Below are 14,621 nucleotides of genomic sequence, written 5' to 3'. Positions count from 1 at the left end.
GCGTTCATCGGACTCTGGGTAAGTAGAAAAAGTGCTTAATTGCTAACATCTCACACTATAGCTTTAAGATCAGAGTGACAAGCTATTTGTAGCAAACAGAGCGAGCAGTGGTGCAAAAGAGAGCCACCACCTGCTCCTCATCATCTCCCTACAGTGCAGTGGCGCACATTCATTATATTTCAGATGGTGTCAACATAATTACATTTCCTTTTTTTTCTTTCTATTTTACCCCCCTTTTTTCTCCCCAATTTCGTGGAATCCAATTGTTATTGATCTTGTCTCATTGCTACAACTCCCGTACGGGCTCGGGAGAGACAAAAGTTATGCGTCCTCCGATACACAACCCAACCAAGCCGCACTGCTTCTTAACACAGCGCGCATCCAACCCGGAAGCCAGCCGCACCAATGTGTCGGAGGAAACACTGTGCACCTGGCAACCTTGGCTAGCGTGCACTGCGCCCGGCCCGCCACAGGACTCGTTGGTGCACGATGAGACAAGGATATCCCTACCGGCCAAGCCCTCCCTAACCCGGACGACACTATCCCAATTGTGCGTCTCCCCACGGACCTCCCGGTCGCGGCCGGGATAATTACATTTTCATGTATTTTGGAGTAGAATGTCGCTGGACCCCAGCAGCAAAGAGCACGATGCGATATTACGATGATATTATACTTAGGTACCGATATGATCTGTATTGCGATTCGACACTGCAATTTGATTGCAATTCAATATTTCAAACGTATTGCTCACAGCAAGAACTGGCAAATCTAGTGCAGTCCTTGAAGAGGAGATGCACTGCAGTACTTAATGCAGCTGGTGGCCACATCAGATACTGACTGTTACTTTAGATTTTTACCCCTCCCCCCCCTCTCCTTTGTTCAGGGACACATTCCATTTCTGTTAGTCACATGTCTGTGGAACTTGTCCAGTTTGTGTCTCAGTTGTGGAATCTTATGTTCATAGAAATATTTATATTTATGTTAAGTTTGCTGAAAATAAACGCAGTTGACGTTTCCTTTTTTGCTGAGTTTATATATATATAGAGATTTTTTTTAAGTTGATACTTGGGAGTCAAAAATATATAATATTGTCAAAAATGAATATTGTGATATGTATGATGTTGTGATATGTAACTGTATCCATTTTATTCTCCATCACTAATATTTAGCCTCCAATGGAGGTGAAAGCAGCAAATGAAATTGAGCCCAAACTGAGAAAAAGTTATTTGAGAAAAAAAAGAAAGTTATACTGAGAAATTATTTGCAATTGCCTAAAGGTGTTTTTGAATGAGTAGCTCATCTCTGGCACTCTATGAGGTGAATTGTCCACCGCCAACCGAATGACAAAAAGCAGGAGAAAGAACAATGCTGCATTATCCATGCGGGAGGCCATTTCCTACACACTTCTGATAATTGAGATGAAAACAAGCACCAAGAGAACGCTAGCTGTGTGACGACCCTCTCTCTCTCCAATCAATGTAACTCTGTTTTGATTGCTCTGTGACATAATCGTCACATCTTCTTTCACTGGCCAGATTTCATCTCATAAGCATTGCCTGGACGTGCTAGTTTATTTCTGTACTAGGGCGATTCCCTGTAAAAGATACCTGAGCATGCATCAATCTCTCTTCCACCGCCTGAAGCAGACATTGCCCTCGGCATGCCACTGTCACATGTGAAACCTGCAGTATCACAGCATCTCAGAGTGGAGAAGCTCAGCCTGGTGCGTCAGCATCTGGATGAAATCCGGGAATTGCAGTATGCTATCAGGTGCGTTGAGGAGGACAACCAGTACCTCAGGATGGAAGTGCGCAGAGTACGAGAGGAACTGTCCACCACTGTCAATATAAGACATCACCAGGAACCTGCAGAAGGAGCTACAAGATCTAAGGCAGGAATTGGTCAGCCACCACCACCAACTCCTTAATTCCAGTATAAATCAAGGACCCAGTAAACTGTTGAACAAGGACCCATCAACAAACCAAACCATCCAACCAATCCAACTCAGCTGACCCCCTCCACCCCAGTCTCACGGCCCGTGATTGCTCCTACTCCTGCCATCCTCCACATAGAAGAAGAGAAGAAGCCTGACATTGTTTTGATGATGGATTCCAATGGAAAATGAAAAGAGAAAAAAAGAGTTGTGGCAAAGTTGCGGTGCCCCACATCTGAGAGAGCCATGGATCTCCTGAACGTGGCCCAGCTTGGTTCACCGAGCCTTATCATTGTACATACTGGAACCAATGACCTGCATGCTCAACAGGAGATGGTGGTTACATCACTAGGGAGGGTGTTGGAGCAGGCCTCTACCACCTTCCCTGATGTGATGATTGTAATATCCACCCTGCTCCGGAGGAGAGATGTTCAACCTGCCACCATCTAGAGGATAAATGCCAGCTTCTCCTAGCACTGTGCTAAATGACCAAATGTCAAATTGGCCCAACTTCCCACCCGTAGTTTGGACTGCCTGTATGATAATGTACATTTGCTCAAAGAGGCTGTCCCCACCTTCGCCAGGATGTTGCTCTGGGTGGCCAGTCCACCTCACCCCACAGGAGCAGCAGACCAGCCACCAACTCCCGAGACAAATCAGACGCACGTTTAGACCTGCATCCAGTGGCACCTCACAGAGACTGGAGAACAGCCAGCAAAACTGCCCACCACACCACCTTTTACCACTTATCTCCCAGGAACTGCATGCAGATACACTGAGCTATGCTCAAGCTGTACGCAGTCAGAGGCCCCACACAGAGTTTGGAGCATCGCCGGCCACACTGCCCTCCACACCACCCTCTTCAATTCCCCTTACAAACTCCTTCCCATGTTACCAGACCAGGCCTGCCTAGGCACAGCACAACCAGACCCGCCTCAGCACAGCACAACTAGACCTAGCCCCATCACAGCACAGCTCTACCAGGCCCACCTCAACTCAGCTATACAGTACTCAGCACCGACCACTACCCTAGGGTCTGGCAAAACACTGTTGAGGGTAGTGCACCACATGCTGCAGTACACCATGTACTCTTCAGATCATCAACACTCATATGCTGAGAGTTTGGAGCTCCATCAGCCACACTGCCCTCCGCGTCACCCTCCTCAAATCCCCCACAATCTCCTCCCAGGCTAGGTTTGGTTACCCTCCCTGATCCCATCCCCAGGACAGGCCTGGGACCATAGAAATAAAAATTAATAGAATGGGCTTGGAAGCTCCTAACCCTAGCAACTGACTGCTAAACTCGTGTGTACACTTGCAATGGCTTCCTGGTATTGTGATGCAATAATTTCCATGGTATTTAGACATTTTCTATTAATTGATGACGGATTGCCACAGTAATGTGGGGATGTTCATTCAAATAATGCTAACTGATGTGGCTGACGCAAAGTACTTTTTGTAACGTCAGTATGTCCATTTTATGTAACATCAATAATTCTTCTTATTTGCTTTACTTCTCCAACATGTCAACATTAGCAAGAGGCACTATAGGCAGACAAAAGTTCCATTTATATTTTGTTTGTTCATTCTGTGAGACATTTAAGTTGTGATTTTGCATGCACATTTAACGTCCATAATCGCTGGAATCTACCACTTTCGAGTTTTGTTGTTGTATTGCCAGGACATGTGTAGTCACACACACACACCTTCATGCCACAGCACTCACCAGGACTCCGGCGACGATGGATGCAAGGGTATTTCTCCTCTCCCCCCAGTCAATGCACTCACACTCCGGCATGCGGAAGTTGTCCAGGAACCCTGCCATCTTCAGCCCTTCTGACCCCTGTGGTCAAACCTTACTGTTGTCTCAGTCAATCTCTAATGTTCCTTAGATAGGTAGGTAGCCCTCAGACTGTTGACACTGACACAGTTGAACGTTAAGCAGTAATCTGCTGTGCTGCTTCTGTACACTTGACCCTCTGGGATTGGTTTGTCAATCAATCGAGTTTGTTGCCTACAAAAACAAGGAGGTAGGATTATTGATTCTGTATCAAACTCCAATATTCACATCAAGCCCCTAACGTTACACTTGATCGAGGTAGGTCTAGAAACTTTCTTGGCCAGCTTCAAAATGGTAATCATATTGCACTCTAGGTGGAACTTTCCACACAATGTTTACCTATCCAATCCGTTTTATCCATTGGGGTACATAGCTAGCCATTTAGCAAATACTATTGGCTGTGGGAAGAGCATAGGCAATGTGACAACAATAAGTGCCAGCAAAATTTAGGTAGTTAGCTAGCTAGTTAGTTAGCTGTTTACAGCAACAGACTAACGTTAGTTAATTTAGATAACGTTATTTAGCTAGCTAGTTAAACCTACAAATGTCAAGATAGCCATGAGTAGCACGTCAATCTTACATTGCGAACTCAACTGCAAAACAGTGAAATATTGTATTATTTTAATTAACAGAATAAATAAAAGCTAACAAGGTTTGTTTCATCTATCTATCTAACGTTATCTAACTGTTAACGTTAGCTAACTTATCAGATAACGTTAGTTATTATTATTTTGCACTGATGCAGTGCCCTGCTCTGGTCCACCTATCCAACAAACAGGCGCTTTTTGGCAAAAAGTGCGTATACATGTCTTGAATGTAACCATATTACTCGTAGAAAATATAATTTTGCTCACCTCAATGGCAATGTTTTCAGTTTCATTTAGCTAGCTGTGCTACAACGACGAGGATGAAGCGACGTTGTATCAGGAAGCGTGCTAACCAATCAAAGTAAGGCAATCACAGCAAAGTGACCAATCAATTTTCGCTTGTAGAAAAGTGAACGTAAAGTGTCATTTGTAGTGCAGGAATGTGGGGTGAAAGTCAGGAAACGTATTACAGATCATCTAGCTGTATATACAGCAGAGCTGATGGCCATAATGTTGGCCTTGCAGTGGGTAGAGGAAGTCAAGCCAGACAGAGTAGTTATTTGCTCTGATTCATGTGCAGTGCTAAGGGGTCTCCAGTCCTTTATATCACGTAGCAGACAAGACCTGCTTCATGAGGTGCTACAAACAGGAGTAAACAAATGGGTATACAGATAATATTTACCTGGGTCCCAGCTCATGTGGGAGTGGAGGTGAACGAAGCAGTTGATGTACTGGCCAAACAAGCACTAAGTAGTGGGGATGTTGATGTGGTAGTTTAAATGAGCAAGGCAGAGGCAAAAAGCATGATATGGAGAGTGATGGAGGAGAAATGGCAGGAGCAGTGGAATAGAGATACTAAGGGCAGGTATTTATTTCAAGTACAGAGGAAAGTTGGGGAGGGGAAAAAGGCAGGAAGGGACAGAAGACAGGAGGCTATATTTACAAGATTAAGTGTGGGACACAGCCAGTTGAATAAGACCTTACATAGGAAAGCATCCAACAGGAAAATGTGAGTATTGCCAGGAAACAGAGACAGTGGAGCATGGGGCGGCAGGTAGCCTAGTGGTTAGAGCATTGGACTAGTAATCGAAAGGTTGCAAGATTGAATCCCTGAGCTGAACAAGGCAGTTAACCCACTGTTCCTAGGCTGTCTTTGAAACTAAGAATTTGTTCTTAACTGACTTGCCTAGTTAAATAAAGGGAAAAAATGTTATTGATACAGTGTGGTCATTATTGTAAGGAAAGAGAGAGGATGAGATCTACTATGAGGGAGAAGGGGATACAGGAAATTAGTTTAAAGAGTATATTTCATAGAATGTCTTTAGATATAGTCCCAAATATTATATTTGTTTAAGAGTAACGGGGCTGGCAGGATTTAGTTTCTCCTTTTTTCTGGCCCACACTCCAGTACAGCTCCAGTACAGCAGGTGGCGGAAATGCACCATAACGTTGGATGCCAACCGCCGATAAACCCCACCGAAGAAGAAGAAGTCTTTTCACGCCACTTCGATACAAAGTTATTTTTGTAGTAGGTTAGGAGAGGATTTTAGCTAACCATCACTATTTCCATCATCTTAATATCAGTATTGTAACCTAGTTAGTTCTCAGTTCCCAACCTCTTTCGGTTACTGTTCCACAAACTGAATGTTGTTCTGCCCGGAGTAGCCCTGAAGTACCCCCTTGTGCATTTTACCAGTAAACCTATGATCTCATGAGTTATCAAGTACCCTTGGTTGGGAACCACTGTCCTAAACTGCTCCGAAAAAGTCACTTTGGTATCGAAGTGGCGTGAAAATAGTGTTTTCCCTTTGCTTTCAAATTGAGACTCAAACAGCTTTGTCTTTGTTGTATAAAGATGTGTTCTAGTCATGCTACCACCAGTTCTGGCTTCTTTTATTACATTTTTTATGTCCAGGTTGTCTAGGATATAACATGTCTTGCAAGAGGAACCTGGTTCAACATCAAGATAGAGTCAACAAAGCTACATGTATTATAAATAAATGTAAACATCCATTACATGTGTTGCACATGTATTAATGGGATAGGTGTCCCACTAGCGGGACAACTTCTGGTGAAACTGGAGGGTGCGCAATTCAAATAAATAATCATAAAAATTATGGATATTAAACATTTAGGTACATATAAGTGTCTTATATCGGCTGAAAGCTTCAATTCTTGTTAATCTATCTGCACTGTCTGATTTACAGTAGCTATTACAGCGAAAACATGCCATGCGATTGTTTGAGGACGGCGCCCCACATCACAATATTTTTCCACCGGCACAGGTTTCATACATTCACAAATAACAATTAAATATTCACGTACTTTTTGAAAATCTTCCTCTGATTTGTCATCCAAAAGGTCCCAGCTATAACATGCAGTGTCATTTTGTTTATCGATTTGAGTAATCCACTCGTTCAACATGCAGAGAAAGGAATCCGAAAATCTACCCCTAAACTTTGTTTCAACAAGTCAAAATATGTTTTGATTTACTCCTCAGATACCCTAAAATGTAATCAAACTATAATATTTCTTACGGAAAGAAGTATGTTCAATAGGAAACCGATTTTAGCAGGTGCGCCCTGTCTTCATGGCGCGTGCAAACAGCACAAATTTCCAAGACTGTGTCCCTGTTCTAAAACTGACCTTTCTTGTTTGTTTTTGAAGTTACAAGCCTGAAACCTTGAACATAGACTGCTGACACCCTGTGGAAGCCATAGGAATTGCATCCAGGGAGCTCATTGCCAATATGACCAAAAACATTCTGGTTGGTTTTCTTTGGATTTCCTCCTACCATATATATTGTGTTATTTTCTCCTAAATTATTTGAATATTTCTACAAACTTCAGAGTGTTTTCTTTCAAATGGTACCAATTATATGCATATCCTGGCTTCAGGGTCTGAGCAACAGGCAGTTTACTTTGGGCACGTTATTCAGGCGGAAATGGAGAAAAAAGGGGCCTAGCCCTAAGTTAAATAGTAAACAAATCATAATAATGTGTAAATGTCAAGTGTGCTGTCCTAGTGGCACACATCAATAACATTCATCAGTACAGATACAAAATGCTTCAGAGGCAATCATAACAGGTGAAATCGTATGATTAACCTGGACTTTGACTCTCCTTCCCTCTCTTCAAGTCATGCCTGTGCAGTGCACACCACACTCTTCCCAATGAGTCATGACATTAGGGGGTTGGTCAGGGGAGGGGTTAATATTTGTTTTGACATAGAGAAGCCACAGCAGTTGACAGTGCTGGAGAGACTAAAAAACTGCTTTTTGTATTTCATCAGACAATTTAGCTAACTACGTTGTGTATCTGTGACATCTCTGTGTGAAATGGTGTGACTGATCATCAACTGTGAGTCTCTTTTCAAATATCTGCTACTAAATTCACGTTTTATTAGATATACCAGAGACTTATATTTACCAAAGATAAGGCTCTGAGATAGCTAGGCTATGTCAGTGATAGCAACATGAAAATGCATAATGACTAGATAAGTTCTCCTTGAGGCTTGGCAGTGTTTTCCTGCCTTGGTTTTACAGTCAGCATTACAGCAGTGCCTTCCCTTCCCTGTCTGATACACATTCCCTCTGCAACTACCCACTTGTATAAACACTTCAAAACAAGTGTACAGTAAATAGGTCTTGTGACTTGCTGAGTGAATTGCAACTTGGGTGGAGTTGTCGTAAAGGCCATGAGGCTTATGTGGAAAGAACAGAAGAGATGGGAAGAGGATTCAGATTGAGACAAAGAGACAGGGTCTATTAGAGTTTGCGACACACTCTTTTCACACCACTTTGATACAGCTAACCCTAACCCTTTCCTAACCTAAATCTAATTGTCCTTACCTGTTACGTTAATTATCCCAACCTGCTGTGTAAGTTCTCCTAACTTGCTACGGAAAAGTAACTTCAGGTCGTAGCTGTATCAAAGTGGCGTGAAAATAGTGTTTCTCATTAGAGTTTGCAACTGAAGCATGAGTCAGCATATTTCTAAAATAAATAATACCGAAGGCCATATGCCTTCAGTATTCCCCATTCAAACCTGTATATTTTGTCATTATGAAGTACTTTTAAACCCATTAAATATGTCAGTTAAATTAGTCCTTCACTCTTCAGCAAAGTAGGAGGGGTGCTCACTGCTCAACGACAATGACAGGAATCAAATAATTGGGCTTATACACAGGAAAAACGTAGAGTTCTATGGTACTATAATACATGGTGTTGGAGCACTCAATGAAACATGTGGATACACTTTATTTGAATCCTCTGTCAGTGTTACATAATGTGATCATAACACTGACATAGCCGTTGGAATATCTAAAGTCATTTGAGAGAAGCTACATGACTGTTAACCAGTATATGTAGGCCCACACACTACCTGTTGAATTCTACTTCACATATACATGGTGTTCATTCAGGCACACTTTTCAAGGAGAGAAGTCAATAGGTGTGGAATTCTATTTACACTATAACAAATGCTGGATTGAAAACCCAATATGGGTTATTTTGTAACCCAACGCTGGGTAAATATTGGACAGAACACACACTGGGTTGTTTTTGACCCAGCCAGTTGGGTTGCTTGAATCACCCAACATGTTGGGTTGTTTGCATTACCCAAAAATGTGTTAGTTTAACCTTCAGTTGAATATTTTTTTACTTTCATGCTGGGTTGACTTAGCAGCTGTGTCTTTTTTAATGTAACTGTCAGGTTATTATCCGGAGGTGTGGCTTGTTAGGGGCGTGGCTTTCTTATAGATCTTATTGGCCACCCGGGAGAGTACATTTAATTCCTGTTCATCATGTTAAGTTTACTGCAAATTAAAAATGTCCTTACTTTCTTTTGCATTTTATACATTCTTCTAGAATATTAAGACTATTTATTACATATTATAATAAGGTGGTATCTATCCCAAAAATGGGATATGCGTAGGCTTTTATGCAACATACATTTCTGTAAGCCTCAATGAAGCTGAAAAAGTGTCAATGTTCAACCTTAACATGTAATAAATATACAACAGAACAGATGAACATGAATGACATTTACTCTCACGGGTGGCTAAAAAGAAATATCTGAAAGCCACGCCCCTACTAAACTACATCTCTAGTCTTCTGTTCCCCTGGGTCATATCTCAATAAATCGCAGCACCAATAACCCAGTATTAACAACCCAACCTTGTTATTTTTAAAGAAAACAACCCAACTAAGTGAACGAACTCCTGCAACCCAGCAGTTTAGTCAATCAAACAACCTACCTCTGGCTCAGAAATGCTGTCATGAACAATCAAGGGGCTTTCATTGAGCCTTATTATTGAATTATTCAATAAAAGTATTCAACTATTCAGAGTGAGCTTCAATGATGATAGCTAGGTCAATTCCATCTAAACAACCGTGGACATACTGTTTCGGTAACGTCTGCCATTCATATAGTCCTGATTAGATTCTATACCGTTCATCTCCTCAGGGACTTTTCACCCAAGGATTTTGGTCAGGACTAGCTATTGAACAAGTAGGCTACATCTGGCTTCCTGAATCCTTGAGTCTGTACACAGAGTTATCATTCATAACTCTCTGGTTATTAACACTAACAGTAGGGGGTATTTTACCTCACTGTGCCTGGGGCTGTTGTTGCATGAAATACCGCAGCCTGCAGCATATATTCAATATATGTAGTTATAATTGAAGAGTTTATTTACGATTCACTATATCATATTTTCACAATTGTGTTTTTTCATCAGAAATGATTGCTTATGTTTGTGAAAAATATGAATGCTCTCAGATTTTTCATTCACAGTTTATAGAAACATGTGTTTTTTATGCAAAATGATATGCACTGTTTAGCTGGAATGGAATGTTCATATCTTGTATATTTGTCTGTGATGTGGATGTCTCACTTAGCTTAGCATAAGATGAATGTACTTACTATAAGTCACTCTGGATAAGAGCATCTGCTAAATTACTAAAATGGTCAATGTAAATGTTATACATAAAGATCTCATGTTACTTCCTGTGTTGAATTATAAAAAAATATATATATAAAACATTTGATGTCACAAATGTATCTTTATAAATATAAATAATGTAGTTCGTTTTTAGATTTGACTGTGTTAAACCTAGCAGTACTTAATTTTTTTTACGGGGTAGATCAGCTTTAATATTGCTGACAGATTGTAGCTTTCATCAATGCATTTGTCTGCATCATTACCAATTCCCCATATATATATATTTTATACCCAGTACCAGTCATAAGTTTGGCCACACCTACTCATTCAAGGGTTTTTCTTTATTTGTAATATTGTCTAATAGTGAAGACATCAAAACTATGAAATAACACATATGAAATAATGTAGCAACCAAAAAGTTGTTAAACAAATCAAAATACATGTAATATTTGAGATTCTTCAAAGTTGTCACCCTTTGCCTTGATGACAGCTTTACATACTCTTGGCATTCTCTCAACCAGCTTCACCTGGAATGCTTTTCCAACAGTCTTGAAGGAGTTCCTATATATCCTGAGCACTTGGCAGCTTTTCCTTCACTCTACGGTCTAACTCACCCCAAATCATCTAAATTATTTTGAGTTCAGGTGATTGTGGAGGTCAGGTCATCTGATGTAGCACTCCATTACTTTCCTTCTTGGTCAAATAGCCCTTACACAGCCTGGAGGTGTGTTGGGTCATTGTCCTGTTGAAAAACAAATGATAGTCCCACTCAGCCAATACCAGGTGGGATGAGATGTTGCTGCAGAATGCTGTGGTAGCCATGCTGGTTAAGTGTGGTATGATTTCTGAAATAAATCACTGACAGTGTCACCAGCAAAACACCCCCACACCATCACACCTCCTCCTCCATGCTTCATGGCAGGAACCACAAATGCAGAGATCATCCGTCCACCTACTCTGTATCTCACAAAGATAAAGAGTAGGTGTTCAAACTTTTGACTGGCACTGTATATGGTGCTGCATATTTCCTTTATTATTTTCCACTAACCCAACCACCCCTCCCCTAATTGGAGTAAACTAATGAAAAACAAAACTTGGGCTTCTACTTCAGCTTATACAGTTGAAGTCGGACGTTTACCATACACCTTAGCCAAATGCATCCAGTTTTTCACAATTCCTGGCATTTAATCAGAGTAAAAATTCCCTGTCTTAGGTCAGTTAGGGTCACCACACTATTCTAAGAATGTGAAATATCAGAATAATAGTAGAGAGAATTATTTATTTCAGCTTGTATTTCTTTCATCAAATTTCCAGTGGGTCAGAAGTTTACATACACTCAATTAGCATTTGGTAGCATTGCATTTAAATTGTTGAAATTTGGTCAAACGTTTCGGGTTGCCTTCCACAAGCTTCCCACAATAAGTTGGGTGAATTCCTCCTGACAGAGCTGGTGTAACTGAGTCAGGTTTGTAGGCCTCCTTGCTTGCACACACCTTTTCAGTTCTGCCCACAAATGTTCTATACGATTGAGGTCAGGGCTTTGTGATGTCCACTCCAATACCTTGACTTTGTTGTTCTTAAGCCATTTTGCCACAACTTTGGAAGTATACTTGGGGTCATTGTCCATTTGGAAGACTCATTTGCGACCAAGCATTAACTTCCTGACTGATGTCTAGAGATGTTGCTTCAATATATTCACATAATTTTCCTCGTCATGATGCAATCTATTTTGTGAAGTGCACCAGTCCCTCCTGCAGCAAAGCACCCCCAAAATGATGGACACGAGAACGACGGCTATTTTAAGCTCGGGGGTTAGCTTTAGGGTTAGGGTTCCAGTTAGGTTTAGAATTAGGGTTATGGGTTAGGTTTATGGGTTAGGCGTTAGTTACAGTTAGGGGTTAATGTCAGGGTTAAGGTTAGGGAAACTAGGATCTTGAATGGAAATTAATTTTAGGTCCCCAAAAGGATATTAAAACGTATGTGTGTGTTTATGTGAGAGTGTGTGTGCATGCATGCATTGGTGTGACATGCACACACACACACACACACACACACACACACACCGACACACACACACACACACACACACACACACACACACACACACACACACACACACACACACACACACACACACACACACACACACACACACACACACACAGACAGTGTGAGGGTTGTACAAAGCCGAAAATCTGCAAAGAGATGACATTTAACAAATCAATTCCTCTTTAATGTAGGCCTACTGGTGTTTTTCATTCTTTCTATGCAGCGTGGAAGGAGGAGGGTATGCAGAAGAATGGACAGGTGGAGCCGGTGTTCAAACCCCTGGTAACGGAGCCGGAACCAGGCCTGAAGGTGGCAGAGTGTGCGTCTGGTGAATGACGTTAGAGAGGGACGGATAGAAAACAGGAGAGAGTGTGGAGGAAGGAATGAGAGGAACAACTGTGTAAAAGATGCACTGACTCAGTTGCATTATTATCTGTATTCTGTAAGACTATAGCAGTAACCTCATACGTTGTCCTATAACATGCTATGGAGAGACGGACACTGCATTAATTTATGCTTGCTCATTTCAGGTCAGTATGAGGAATTACATGTACTGCATGTTTTCTCTGGCTCAGTATGAATTTGTATGACACTGACCTTGCACATACAGATGCATTCACCTGCTAGTACAACAGATCACATTTACTGTGGAAAAATTATTCACACATTAGGTGCACACACACACACACACTCTTCCCCTCCCACTCCTCTCCTGTGGCCAGGTCTCTGTCCTCTAGGGTAGTTGAAGGTCAGAGTGAAAGAGTAACAAGCAGCAGCAGGCAACGAAGAGAATGATTGCCTGGACATCAATTCCCCACCAGAGGAAATGCCCAGGCAGGAAGACAAAAACAAACCTTCTGCTGTTCATAAAGATATAGCCTCTATTTTTCACTGTATTCTGGGAGATGTGCATTTTCAATAAACAAAGTACCCTTGCCTCCAGTGTGTTTCTGGGTTTCATCAATCATTTTTTAAACATTGAGCAGCAAAGAGCACACACAGCACATGACTTCCATAATACATATCAGGATTATTGTTTAATAATGTGTTGAAGTAAAAAAATGAAGAAAAAAAACCACTCTCACACACTCACATAGACGCATATGCACACTCACACTCCCGCTATCTATCTCCCTCCCTCCCTCTGTCTCTCTCATTCTCCCTCTCGGACACACCATTTTTTATCAGTTGCATGCTTAGACGAAATACACCATATGAATAACATTATCTGGTGTGGGTTGACAACACATAATTACATTGCCTTCAGAAAGTATTCCTACCTCTTGACTTATTCCACCTTACGTTGTGTTACAGCCTGAATTCGATATGGACTAAACATATATGTATATATTTTTCACCTACCTACAAACAAAACCAAATAATAACAAAGTGTAAACATGTTTTTATAAATGTTGGCAAATTTATTGAAAAGGAAATACAGAAATATCTAATACATATGTATTCACACCCCTGAGTCAATACTTTGTAGAAGCACCTTTGACAGCGATTACAGCTCTGAGTGTTTCTGGGTAAGTCTCTAAGAGCTTTCCAAATCTGATTTGTGCAACATTTGCCCATTTTTATTATCAAAATTCTTCAAGCTCTGTCAAAATGGTTCTTGGTCAACAGTGCTAAACAACCACTGAATGGTTTTTCAGGTCTTGCCATAGATTTTCAAGATGAATGTCATAACTAACTTGGCCACTCAGGAACATTCACTGTCTTCTTGGTAAGCAACTCCAGTCTAGATTTGACCTTGTGTTTATGTTATTGTCCAGCTGAAAGGTGAATTCATCTCCCAGTGTCTGGTGGAAAGCAGACTGAACCAGGTTTTCCTCTAGGACTTTGCATGTGCTTTAGCTCCATTCTGTTTATTTTTTATCCTGAAAATCTCCTCAGTCCTTAATGATTACAAGCACACCCATAACATGATGCAGATGCTTGAAAATATGGAGTGTTCTATTTGATTTACCCTAAACATAACACCAGGCATTCAGGACAAAAAGTGAATTGCTTTGTCACATTATTTGCAGTATTACTTTAGTGCCTTTGTTGCAAACAGGATGCATGTTTTGGAATATTCGTATTCTGTACAGGCTTCCTTCTCTTCCCTTCGTCAATTAAGTTAATATCGTGGACTAAATATAATGTTTTTGATCCATCCTCAGTTCTCTTATCACAGCCACTAAACTCTAACTAAACTCAGCAAAAAAAGAAATGTCCCTTTTCCAGGACACTGTCTTTCAAAGATAATTCGTAAAAATCTACA

At 41.1% G+C, this 14,621-nt stretch overlaps 1 protein-coding gene and 1 long non-coding RNA gene across 4 annotated transcripts in view; one reads left to right on the top strand and one right to left on the bottom strand.

Annotated features, from left to right (window-relative positions):
* LOC110501420 (transmembrane protein 50B) overlaps window positions 1-4,790 on the bottom strand; it is a 14,697-nt gene extending 9,907 nt beyond the window's left edge. For 2 of the 3 annotated variants that reach the window (XM_036958776.1, XM_036958777.1), the window contains exons 1-2: window positions 4,628-4,777; window positions 3,660-3,947 (exon numbers count right to left, since the gene is read on the bottom strand). In XM_036958776.1, coding sequence (XP_036814671.1) covers window positions 3,660-3,758 — 99 coding nt within the window. In that variant the 5' untranslated portion in view covers window positions 3,759-3,947; window positions 4,628-4,777. Of the gene's footprint in view, window positions 1-3,639; window positions 3,948-4,627 lie in introns of all 3 variants that reach the window. The other variant, XM_036958778.1, reaches the window with a different exon arrangement.
* A 2,760-nt stretch (window positions 4,791-7,550) lies between these two features.
* Window positions 7,551-13,294, top strand: LOC110501418. The gene is made up of 2 exons (XR_002470213.2): window positions 7,551-7,719; window positions 12,576-13,294. It is a non-coding gene; the product is annotated as an uncharacterized LOC110501418 (long non-coding RNA).
* The last annotated feature ends 1,327 nt before the right edge of the window (window positions 13,295-14,621 follow it).

The sequence above is a fragment of the Oncorhynchus mykiss genome, chromosome 22 (genome assembly GCF_013265735.2).
Source record: "Oncorhynchus mykiss isolate Arlee chromosome 22, USDA_OmykA_1.1, whole genome shotgun sequence".
NCBI lineage: Eukaryota > Metazoa > Chordata > Actinopteri > Salmoniformes > Salmonidae > Oncorhynchus > Oncorhynchus mykiss.
The sequence above is the reverse complement of the archived record's forward strand: the minus strand, read 5'-3'. Positions and strand labels throughout refer to the sequence as shown.